Source organism: Saccoglossus kowalevskii, chromosome 4 (assembly GCF_978046115.1).
Source record: "Saccoglossus kowalevskii chromosome 4, keSacKowa6.1, whole genome shotgun sequence".
Taxonomy (NCBI): domain Eukaryota; kingdom Metazoa; phylum Hemichordata; class Enteropneusta; family Harrimaniidae; genus Saccoglossus; species Saccoglossus kowalevskii.
In genome coordinates, this window is record NC_140644.1 from 7483717 (window position 1) to 7497439 (window position 13723).

Here is a 13723-nt window from a genome sequence, read left to right on the forward strand (position 1 = left end):
GACACACTGTGACATATAACACAACCCATGATGGGGCTGAAAGGAAAGCCATTCAAACTTGAATGCCATTAGCATTCTTGTAGCTTCCTTCAAATATCAGTTACCGTCTTTGTAGTCGCCCGTTAACTATCTGTAATAAATGGTGTTACATCAGGAAATGTAAATTTCAGTTGAAATATGTATTAAATGTGATCAGATAAGATCAGTCTCAGAAATGATAAACAATGGTAAGCTTATTTGTAACAAAAAGTAAGTGTCACATTAGATTTTAATCCAATTTGCATAGTGCAGCTACACACCTTGTAGACTGCCCTCTGTAGTTTACCTGGTTAAATGTTTGCAGGTAAATTATACCATTCAATTTATGTTCCTAAAAATAGCCCATGTTTGTCACAAGCAGGAAAACCACTCTAACTTTGTGGTTTGAATTAATATTCTAATAATATAGCAAATACAGTTGCATCAAAATTGTGTGTCTTTAATTTAATTTAATTTAATTTACTTCCTTTCATCTGTTCTGTCCTGAAATGTCCACAACTCAGCCGAATAATGTCTGTGTACAGTGACTTGTTGCCTTGTATCTATGTAATTTGTTTGTTTGTTTTTCCTAAATTGAACATCTTGATAACATAATGCTGATGTAATTCATGACTATATACTAAGGGTAATTTCAAAACATAAACAAAATTAACTTCTCTTTTATCTGACAAAACAGGATCCATCCATCAAAGGTATCTTCCACTATAGTTCAAATGAACTGATGACAAAATACAGCATGGCAATGACTATGGCAGAGATATTTAACATTCCATCACAGCACATTGTAGCAGACAAAGAACCATCTAAAGGTACTCCTAGACCATATGATGTACATCTAGACTCCACTAGATTACAAAGTATTGGTATTACTACTGAACAAACACCTTTCAAGGAGGGTATACAAAAATGTCTTAAATCATTTCTCAATAAGTAATGTATTTTATTTAGTACAGTACATGTATATGCTCTATTGCAAATGCATGTAAACCCCAAATTACATTTGTTGGATGTTGGATGTTGGATATGGCTTATTTTAGGCATATCAATTCAGTAATTTACATATTAATGTGCTACTAATAGAGCATATACAGTAGCCATATTATGAGGCTTTTGATGTGCAGCTGAAGAAGTCTGTTGTAGGCTTGGGTTGTAATATTTTGGTGAGACCATGTGATGCTTATTATAACATTATATTTTACAGACATGCAGAGAACTTTGCATTTGTCAATTTAAGAGGGACACTGATTTTAAGCTTTTATACTTAGATTCAATCATTATGGTGCTATTATAGAGAGGTGGTTGTCATGCCATATTATCAGATATGGGCCCAACACAACATATACACAACGTGTATGTAAAACAGGTTACCGGAGCACACAATTTGAACGTAGCTACATGATAACCAACACCTTTTAAACCAACATGGGGAAAGTGGGAATATATAGAAGTGCAATACAAATTGCCAATAAAATGCTTGCATGAAGCAAATCACAAAATGCCTACCAAAAGATGGCTGTGGCAGTTGGGGTGGGATCATGTTTCATGCTTCATGCTTTTTTACCATGGTGATAAATATTATTCATGATTTCTACATACACTTCTAAGTTCATTCTGGTGGCCGCCAGAATCAGGAAATTTTGACAAACTAAGCTGAGATGTAAAAAGAAATGTAATTACCCAATATATTACTCCTTTTGCTTTTCATTTTGTGACAAAACAAAGTCTTCAAATATATACTGGGACAAGTACCGGGGTAGGTTCAAATCATGTGACAAATTCAGTCAGTTTGTCTGAAAACAAGTTGTACCACAATGGAGTTTCTCTGATTTCCAGAAACTGATCTTGTTGTTGAAGAAAGTAGAATTATGGGTAAAATGCCTCGAATTGTATATATTCAGGTATTTACTTTTTTAAGGGGGATGTATGTAAATTTTTTACAGCCACAATATCATCGGTACCTTGGTAGAAAAAAAATGATTGAATTACATCAAACTCAACTTATTCACGTATATGCTAACTTTTTACATGATTGTGCTCCTATTAGAGAAAATACAAAAAATTGCATGAATATGGCATGCAGAATCACTGAAGTTGTGTGAGTTGTTCTATTACTACTATTATTGAACAGCATTACTTCCAAATGGTAGATTATAGATTGACTATTGGGTTGCTATGACAATATTATTGCATGCATTTTTTCATGGAATGAGTAATAAACGACTATTATAATGATTTTTGTGGTTGTGATTTATAAATTTCAAACATTGAAATAGTTAAATATTGGCAATATCAGGATTTGTTATCTGACTCAGGGCACCATGACTATACCTGCACCCAAGTCTTTGATGATTTCAATCTCCGCAGTATTCTAGTGCTGTGATTTTATCTACTTGAGACATGTATATGTTAGTGCAGTTCAGCTTAGTTCACCTGCTCACCTTCTGAATTGTGTCCCCTATAGCTTAAATGTTTGCAGGTATATTTTCCATCTAATTTATGTTCTAAAAATACCACTCTCCAAGTCTCTGTTTTTCAAGAGGTTTTGTCTCGCATACAGTCTCCTGTGTATGACTAGAATAAGATGTTAAAGTATACTTTGGAATAACAACCTCCTTCTTCTCCCCATTTCAGATCACCATTCATCAAACAAACACTAACTTTATTACTTGCTAAAGATATTAACCATTCTCAAGGGCTGATAGAAACTGTTTGATATAGACTTTGTATATCATGGCTAAACAACCAAACACTCCATTAATACAGCTATGATAAGGCCACTGGCAAAATGTGTCAATTCAACAGCATTCAGGATGTTGTTGACGTCTCCTATCAAGAATTCTTCAGATACTTTCAATAGTAATGACAGCATCTCCAAATAGGGTCCAAGCTTTGAATTTCCCTGCAAACATTAGATGACTCACTCTGTCTAGAAGTTAATTTCCTTGGTCATGCAAAGTTTCTACTTACCCCCCCCCCCCCAATAATATACTGCATTGTGCTCATGCTCTACACTGGTCATCATTGTGTTCTTAATTAGGGTTAAAAATCGTGTCCAATTTACTGTAATTACTGGTGATTACTGAAACTCTCAATTTGATGAAAATAAAACAGTTTTGTGAAAAGTAAAAGTGATCATTGTTATTGTTGCTATTAACTTTGAGACTTAATTTGGATGAGGAAATGCCTTGATAAGTATTAATTTGTACTTGAAGTTTACAGTAGTTTGCTTAGTCTTTTATAAACATTGCTCTTGTCTCAAAGTAGACCTTTTTAGCTTCGCTGTTGACTTTGTTGAGTTGTGCTTATCATACGAGTGATTGTCCGTTGTCCATGTCAACTTTTTACTTTTTTGACTTCTTCTCGAAAACTACAATTCTTATTGCTTTGATATTTGGTGTATATTTATTTTGGGCAGACCTCTCTTAGATTTGTTCATTTCATGATGATATCTTTATTGGTAATTCTCTAATTTTGATGAATATTTTTGGTAAAAAGTGATATTTTCGATTTCTTGTTGAAAACTGCATGTCTGATTACTTTGATATTATATATATAGGGACTACATGTGGGCCTCTCTCAGATTTGTTCATTTCATGATGATATCTTTAATTCTCCAATTTTGATGAATATTTTGGTCATTTTTGGTGAAAAATGATATTTTCAAATTCTTGTTGAAAACTGCATGTCTGATTGCTTTGAAATTATACATATAGGTACTAAAGGTAGACCTCTCTCAGATTTGTTCATTTCGTGATGATATCTTTAATTCTCCAATTTTGATGAATATTTTGGTCATTTTTGGTAAAAAGTGATATTTTCGACGACTTGTTGAAAACTGCAAGTCTGGTTGCTTTGATATTATACATGTAGATACTACAGGTAGACCTTTCTCAGATTTGTTTATTTTCTAATGATGATGTTGCTTATTAAAAATAACCAAAAATTATTTATACATCTACAATAATTGAACAATGTTTCAAGTTTAAGTTTTTTATCATCAATAGTGCCTTTCACAACATCAGGTTTTTCTTCAGTAAATTTAATTTGAATTAAATATCTGTGTTCAATAATAGCGTATAAAGAAAAAAACATTATTTATCAATAAGAATGTGGAGCTTTTTATTGTTCAATCAATCTATCAAGTTCATTTTAGTTAATAGCAAAAAGAAAATTGCTAGTAATTACTTCTCTAATTACAAAACATAAAATAACAATGACTAGCATAATTAGTTGTTACAGCTGCTGTTTTGTTAACGGTTATAATGGTTAGCAGTGTACAGTAAAATTAATCTATTCAGATGATGCATTTTGTTTTTACAACATTTTGATTTTTACTGTCAAAATTGCTAAGTACCGGAAGGGCTTTGTGATGTAATGTGAGTATGTAAATGATGAACAAGAGTAAATCTTTCTCTTCAACTGTAAGTAAAACTTTTTGGCTTGTCTCTATTGTTCTAACAGTCCACTACATTTGATAGCAAACTGTTTTTGCTCACCATTTACTAGTGTAACCGGTCTTAATACCGGGTCCCAGGAAAGTTCTCTATCTTCGTTACAAATATTCCCCATTTTCTAGTTTCTGTGTTCTCAATGATGCTCAATGATACTAGGAAAGAACTTTTTTCAGAGCAAAGTTGTTCTTGCATGATCAAAGTGAAGAGTACAACGTTTTTTTGGGGTTTTTTTTAACCAGCAACACCATGAATTTGAACCAAAAACTTCAGAACAACAAGCTGTGTGGGTGCACAGCCAGTCTACTGAATGAGCTAAGCAGGTGGTTTGTTGTTGAATACAACATTTAGTTCACTATGATACATACATGAATCAGGTACAATTTCTACAGATCACATGAAAGGAGTTGCACGACACACTGTGACATATAACACAACCCATGATGGGGCTGAAAGGAAAGCCATTCAAACTTGAATGCCATTAGCATTCTTGTAGCTTCCTTCAAATATCAGTTACCGTCTTTGTAGTCGCCCGTTAACTATCTGTAATAAATGGTGTTACATCAGGAAATGTAAATTTCAGTTGAAATATGTATTAAATGTGATCAGATAAGATCAGTCTCAGAAATGATAAACAATGGTAAGCTTATTTGTAACAAAAAGTAAGTGTCACATTAGATTTTAATCCAATTTGCATAGTGCAGCTACACACCTTGTAGACTGCCCTCTGTAGTTTACCTGGTTAAATGTTTGCAGGTAAATTATACCATTCAATTTATGTTCCTAAAAATAGCCCATGTTTGTCACAAGCAGGAAAACAAAATAAAATCCCAGGTCATATCTCAAGTCTGCCATCTTAGTTTTATTCTTGATGTTCATGAATAATTGAAACCACAGCTTTTTGCTCTGACACTTGAATACATGCAAGGGGAAGTGTCATTAAATTCTTTATTTACACCTGCATTTCATCTTGCATTCCTTCCTTCTGGTCTCATACTATAGACTGTTCGTGAAATAGATATATAAATTAGAAATTCATGAATTTAAGAAGAAAAAAATGTAATTAATTATTCACTGGCTTTTATTTTTGTTTGAGTAAAATTTGCTAAATTCAATCCATGTGAACATGTAGAATATCAATAGAACTCATTGTTTCCCTGCCAAGTTTGTGAACTTAAAACCCAGTGAAATTGGTGAAAACATCAAAATAGTGAAATTAAAAGCCAGTGAAAATAAATGGTTTTACAGTACTGTATGAAATAAGGGGAAATGCAAGAAAAAAAATAAATCTGGGTATTACGTGGTCTTTGGTGTACAACTGAGGTGTGAAGTTTGGTTTATGTAAACAATGTACAGACCCTTAACCTCCCCCAAAACTGAAGTTTTGCATGTGCGTCTTATGCAGTTAAAAATTGCGTTTCTATGACAAGCCTACCATGCACCACTGTATAAATTTTAAATATTAAGCTGTCTAAAATGGTATCTATGCATTCTAAATTTGAATGACAGATAAGACTATGGTAGTTGTCGAACAACCCTGAAACCAAAAAATACAGAAGTATGAAACAGCTGACGAAGCGAAAGATGATGTCATTTCTCGTGGGGTAGTGGGCGTTGAATCATTTCTGGTGGGGTGGTGGGCGTCGAAAACAAAAATAATAATGAAATCTATGGATGTCTAATACTTATTAATCTAATTAAATCTTAAATTAAAATATACTATAACAAAAAATAACAAGTTTTTTTAAAGCTGGCATACTAGACATACTGGAATGTTAATTTGAGTTACCCTATCCAGGCTTCCTGGATTTAGGACTAATCCCCCAAAGCCTTAGTCCAGACATTTTGTAGACTTTGATTTGGGCCGTTTCCAACAATGATGTTTACATAATATTTTTTGTGACTGACCAGTGGTGTCATAGTTTAAACAAATTGTTTTGTTACGTAGAAATGTTTGCACCTTTCCCTTCCTATGCCCACACCTTTGTGATAAGCGCATAATAAGCCATTGATCTCATTTATCAAATTAGGCTTATTGTTTCAGGTTAATTACCTCATTTTCACTTGTGAGAAAGGAGAATATATGGCTGAGTATTTATACATTATTTGTTTTCATCAGAGTAGTGAATCGCACAATTCATCGCTATCACAGGACAATTTTTTTTATGGTGAAAATGTGTTGACAAATAAAATTATTAACTAATTAATTGCTAATTGAATGTTGTAGCAGTGAAATATACAAAGTGACATTTTTTCGAGGAAATTAATGTCAAATTAACACATTACTATAAACAGTATAGAAATATATTCTAGACTACATTATACAGATAGCATATAGAATATGAAAGTTTTTAGAATTATTACACATCTTCAATAAATATTCGTACCAAAGAATTATCAAAAGTATTCTTTTCTATCACAGAGTCACCTAAAACAGTTAGGAAATACCAGATGTGGCCATTTACTAAAGACTGTTTGTAATAACTAGTTAAAATACACCAATTAAAACTACACAGATAAAACCAGACAAAAAAAAGTAATAAAGTTTCAATGATAAAAGTACCAATAATGAATTAAATACAGGTAGTATTCTCATAGGTGTGAAATACCAATCTCCAGGAAACTATCTGGTCCAGGGAAGTCCTGTATTGCCTGACTATGTTGTGTTGTGTCTGTTCAGGCATTGGCTGAGCCCTGTGGGAAACTGGGCAGTTTGATTACTCATATGCTAACATTTTCTGCCCATAATATTGTTTCACTTCTCACAAACATTTAATTATTGAATCATGAATATTCCTGTGTAGAAATTCTAAATATTGTGAGTATATGGTAATACAGTAGGCTATTGTTTACTATGTGTCACCTGTGCCAAGTGTCTCCAGTTCATTGACATCAGTCTTGTATGTCAAGTATATCAGACTAGAATGTCTGCTATGTAGTCCTTGTAATATTTTAACTACCTAATTTACTAATACTGTGTGCTTATTGACAATCCAGTGTGGTACAACCATGTTTATTCTATGGTTTATCATCAACACAAGCAGTATTGTAGGTGTTACTGACATTCCTCAGTGATATCCGCTTTGGCTGTGTGTGCTGTTTCATGACTAGTCACAGAGTCAACAGTCTATTGCGGATCCTTGCTATCAGAAAAACATTAAACTCTAAAACGACAGGAATTCACCGATGCGGTGTATTCTCTCATGATTATTCACTGGGACTTAATTGTTTGATTAGTTTGTCTTGGATCAATAAATGCATGATATGTTGGTCCAATTTGTCACGGACATGCATTCCTCATATCAAACAATTCATTTAATAACAAATAATAATACCAAGAAATTAGTCTCTACTAAAATGACACATGATACAAATATTGAAAAAATGAAAACAGGAAATTATGTACATTGTATGATACTAATAATTCTGAGTTGTTATAACAGACGAAATATTACTAGTTTATTATTAATATACTTCATTGAATATTAAATAATATTAATTTTAAACTGTAGTGTTAATTTTCTAAACATTGAATATAAAATTAAAACTTGTAACTGAATTCTATAGTCTAGTTACCATGAAATCTTAATTAAATAGCGGTAGTATTAATAGCATACAAATGGAAATGATGTTCTTTGGCTAGTTATTGTGAACAATATTATTATTATTTGTACTGTGGTCTGAAGCTTGCATACTAACTGCGATGAGATGGGCGGGGCTGTAATTGAGGAAATCTACATCATGTGAAACTACAGGAAACCCAGTTGAAGTTTCTGAAACAGATTACAAGTGGCTCAAAACTGCGTAATAAATAACAAAAAATATTTATTACACATGATAAGTTGTCTTTAACAAAGATAAAAAGTATATATCCCAACATAAATCTACTCTGAAAAACTATATGCCCCCAAAAATGGTTCATCCTTGAAAAAATATATACCCCAACAAAAATAATTGCTATTCACTAAAAGAAATGATGGTTCATTCCTGAAGAAGAGTGCATACCCAAGTAGAAATAAGAGTTGATCACTGAAAAAAAATGCATGTAACTATTAAACAGAAACAATGTTCCCTGTTAAGAAATGTACTTTGCCCAACAGAAATGATGGTACATCCCTGAAGAGTGCATACCCAAGTAAAAACAAGAGTTGATCACTGAAAAAGTGCATGTAACCATGATGTAACTATTAAACAGAAACAATGTTCCCCCTTAGAAAATGTGCTTTCCCCAACAGAAATAATGGTACGTCCCTGAAGAGTGCATACTGGGTATCCAAGTAGAAATAAGAGTTGGTCTCTGGAATAGTGCATGTAACTATTAAACAGAAAAAATTTTCCAGCTCAAAATATGTGCTTTTCCCAACAGAAATGATGGTTTGTCCCTGAAAACATGCATGCTTCAACAGATAATAATGGCTCATCACTGAAAAAGTCTGAAAAATAAGTGAATATGTATGCCCCAAAATGCTGTCTTTATACATCTTCTATAGTTGTTACCATCTTGCCAATTAATCTTAGTGAACTACCCTCATCACATCACTACATCACTACCAGCATCACTACCTACATCTCTACCTAGGTACATCACACATACGTATAAACACATATAATTCAGTTATAACCTTTTAGATGACACTAACTCTAAAACTCTTTTTTTGGTATATTGACCCATAAATTGTGGTCAAGACCTGCACAGTTAAACTGTGTTCGCTTCATTCAAAATATATTTTATGCTGCACAAACAATAGTTAACAATATTGGTGAGGAGGATTGTATTATCTATTACTGTTAGATGCCTTGTGAGAGGGGGTGTCTCTGGATGCTAGAGAATCTGCTGATTTAAATTTGAAGTTTTAAAACAAAAGCTAAAAAAAAATTCCTGAGGGAGTAACAAGCCTCAATTTCAAACTAAATCCTTGTATACCAGTATTTCACAAAAGTAATATTTGTTTAATTTATTCACAACCATTCTTTTAATATTTTGATCTTTTTTCTGTTAAATTCTCATACAATATAGTGATCAAGTTTAAAAATGCTACTCTCAGTGCAACAAAAGTATTCCTTTCATCTTTATAAATATAAATTTCACAATTCAAATTGAAATGAGCCGCTTCTATTGGCTGATTAAAAAAACATTGGAATCATTTTCAAATAACATTGCACACTGTACTAGTGCACACTGATTGGCTCGTTGCATTCAACTGCCATTTGTATTTATAAGTATTCATAAACATAAAGGGAATGCCTTTGTTGCATTGAGAGTACCAGGTATAATTTTCAACTCTAAGTGACTGACCTCCCTGATGTCATTGTACACTGTACCTGTAAATAACAAGGGTATTAACACCTGATTATATTCCAGGGTTAAATCAACTGATTTCTGTTGACTGCTAAAAGTGCATGTGATTTGGGTTGCTAATAAAATACATATCTTAAATCATGGTCAAGTTTGCCTGAGCAGAGATTCAGTAGCTTACATCAAATTATTTTGAAAAAAAAATGAAATTTTGCAAATGTGCACTTCCAAAATTCTATTGGAAGAGCATGGTAGTCATGGAAATACAAATGTTAATTTATATCCAACAATTTCCCCCCTCTTGCCTTTGATGCAATAAATACTTCATTTGCAAGTGGAATCCCTCCAAGCGTAGCCATGCATGTTGTATTGCCATGTCCAGGAATTCACTATTATCACAGTCTATGAACTTCACCAACATGGCTATAATCTTAGAAAAACCAAAACAACTGTTTATTTCCTTTTATTACAAAATTCCCCAAAACAGCAAGAAGGTGTCTTTCCAGCTGCTGGATAATCTTTGACCTGAATAATGTTTTGTTTCACCAACCAACACAAACGATGTACTCTGAATTTGATCCTGCGACTTAAAGTTCAGATTCAAAAATACACATGATCAGCATCGGCACCTGGTGTGATTATTATAAATCATGTTCTGTTTTGACATGCACAATGGGGTCATTATATTGTGGCTGTAATCCAGGTGATTTGAGCTTACTTGGTACGGTCATGGTTCCATTCACTTTAACAGCTACAATGGCTGTACATGTTACAAACTTAAAACATCGCTTGCTGCATTAGATTTTCCCATCCTACTGTAGAGACCTTCAGTAAGTGATGTGTTGACCAAATTGTTAAACAAAATATGGAATCATCATTTTTAGAAGTTGACTAAATGTCAGTCAACAGAATAAAATAAACTTTTTTTTGTTATTTTATTCATTTAAATTCAAATATGAACAAACACACAAAATATTTTTATATTCAAAAAGACAGTTATAGACCACCTGACCAATCAGTACTGTATATGTAACTCATTCCTTTGTGATGATGAAGAGGATTGCAAAAGGGTATCAGTGTCACCCAGTAACCTTTGACCTGTGCTATCAAAGTTCAACCCTAAAATGACAACAATTATGTGTGCACCATTGTGTACCATGTTATCATACTGTATTTACCATTTGAGTCACCATTTTTTTTTTAATTCCCTTGACGAAACAGGAAGCTATCAAGGTTTTCCTTATAGCCAATCACAACTTCTCATTTTAATTTAAATAAAGCTTAAACATTTTCATCATCTGTTTCATTCAAAATTGTTTAAAAATTATCTAAAGTACACGCCCCAACACCCAGACACACCTACATGTAAGTGCGTCATCTGATTGCAGTCTGTTCTTTATTTATAGTATCAAAGTACAGATATAAGTGTTTGTGTTTGCAATATATTATTGTGATGTGGTTTTATACTGTACAGGACAAGTCTCGACACACCAATTCATGTAGACAGTTTGAGCCATAATTCATTACATGACAAAGCACACCAACCTGATACTAAATCCCCAAAATGTATGAATATTCTTGAATTTGTAATGAGAATTTTCCTTGTATGTAAATTTTCAAAATCTTGAAAACACAAATTGCAATGTGTAAAGTTGAAGGATATATTTTCATTTCAAGCACTTGTCACAATATTTATTGAGAAAACAATTGGTATACCCCCCCCCCCCCCCCCGGTAACTTCAGTACACAGCTTACAGAAGATAGGTTTATACAATTTATCATCAATGTCAGTGTTTGTGTTTAGTAACTAGTGTATCGACTTACTCTTTCTCTGATTTCCTTCATTGTCCTTCTCTCAACCATTTTATTTTTAACGCTTTTTACTAACTTTGCAACATTGGAGATATATAGTTTCAGTTTTGAAGTGTATGGTTCAGACCACACCTGTTGTTACTAAAAACAAAAACAAAAACATGTAAGCACTAGCTGTGCTGTAAAGCAATAGAACCATTTGAGTAATAAAAATGTACTGAGTGACTTTGCATTGCAGACAAATCATGTGTACATTTTGGTCAGTTGTAGACACTACGTGACATGCAGATACGATCTGTATGTGTGTAGACAATGCTGAGTACTTGAACCAGTCACATATAAGAATTTGAATTAAGCTGATGGTCAGTAATTATAAACTGCGGTATGTTTATGCAGTGCACTTTATCAATTAAGCAGATTTTAAAGTTATTAATACATCATGTATAATTAATGAACATCTATATTTGATGATGTGTAATCCACCAATAAAATCTTTGGAAGTGCATGATCAAAAAAAGACAATTTACCAGCATGGTAATTATCAGTGCAGATGCTATTTCTGTTTATGAATTTGTCCTCCTGATGCTGCTTTATAAGTTTGCTGCATCATGTGTTAAATTTGTGTTTGTTTTCTTTACTCTTATTATTTTATTTTTTGTATGACCATTTCATCTTCTCTGTGAGTTTCTATAAGTTAATAGATATTATTATACTTTTGTCGCCGTAACGCCATAAGTTACAGCGTGTCGTAATTTTGCAGTATTTTACGGGTCATTTTCATCCTACCATATTAGGAAATGCAAATTCGAATGGAATGATTACATGCCTAAGCGTCTTCTAATAATAACATGGCTGCCACCAGGGTTTGACCAGACTCCACACAAAGAAGGTTATTACGAGAATACTGCAAAGTATGCACTCAGACAGTACGTTGTCACATCGACCTCCGCTGCGCAACGATTGATACTTCCTGTGTACTGTCTTTTTGCATACTTTGAGGTATCCTCATAATAACCTCATACTACTATGCGTATTAGAATATGGAATGTATTAATCAACTAATTCCAAGTACTTTATTTGCACTTCCAGTAAGGTCAGATATAATGGCTGGCATTGATAGAGTAGTAAATATTAGCATTTCAGGATGTAGATCACCTTGGATGAGATATGGTTTACTTGTTATTTGATGTGTGTTGGTTGTAGAGTGTGACAGGTGCGCTCTGAGATTTGAAAAAACCATTCATCACATATTTCCCCTAGGCTGGGGGTGGGGGTGGAAAAATAAGATATTTTTAGTTAAAGTTAAAGATCTGATCATCGATTTATTTGAAATTTAGTGGTATAAAAAAGCATGAATTGGAAATTTAAAGGAAATGGTGAAATTTTGTAAATTCACGTACGTCAGTAAAATTCGATAAAATTCATACATCACATACTTAAATTTACTGTAATTAGAATGTAATTTAATTCAAACATGCTCATCAAATTGTTCATAAAATCTGGTGTAAACTCTAATAAGCTGTAAAGAATGATCTCAGATACATAGATTTCTGGTCATGTGATCAATCTTGCTAGAATAAGTGAATAAATCAACTCCTGTTGAGTGTATCTGGTCACCAAAATGTATCAGCGGTACTTTGATGTTATTACATGAATTAATGACCTCTGCGTGTTTAGCGTAAAACTAATATTACCTTGAGATGGGATAAAACCATAGAAGTAGATGATCCTAAGTACTGATGTTGAACAGTTAACATTCCTCGGTTTAATACTTACTATACACACATAAACTAGATTAGTATCCAGGCTAATTATATGCATGATTATATTCATAAATTTTAACAAATGCTTGTTTTCAGAGTGAAAGCAAAATCTGATTTTTTTGAAAATTGACACAACATTTATTAAAACAGCAGCTTAATAAATCTAAGATCTCATAGTATTTAATGAGGTTATTACGAGGATACCTGAAAGTATGCACGAAGACAGTACAGCAGGAGTATCGACGCACAGAGGTCGGTGCGACAGCGTACTGTCTGAGTGTTATTATATTATTATACATCTTTTCCTTCCAAGGATACATCATGAGAATGCCGAAATCCAAAAGTTTTAGAACAGAATCAGC

At 33.0% G+C, this 13723-nt stretch overlaps 1 protein-coding gene across 1 annotated transcript in view; it reads left to right on the forward strand.

Annotated features, from left to right (window-relative positions):
- Positions 1-2269, forward strand: part of LOC100371994 (methionine adenosyltransferase 2 subunit beta-like) — a 36873-nt gene extending 34604 nt beyond the window's left edge. Inside the window, exon 7 of the mRNA XM_085497695.1 lies at positions 716-2269. Coding sequence (XP_085353821.1) covers positions 716-747 — 32 coding nt within the window. The 3' untranslated portion in view covers positions 748-2269. The remainder of the gene's footprint in view (positions 1-715) is intronic.
- Positions 2270-13723: the final 11454 nt, after the last annotated feature.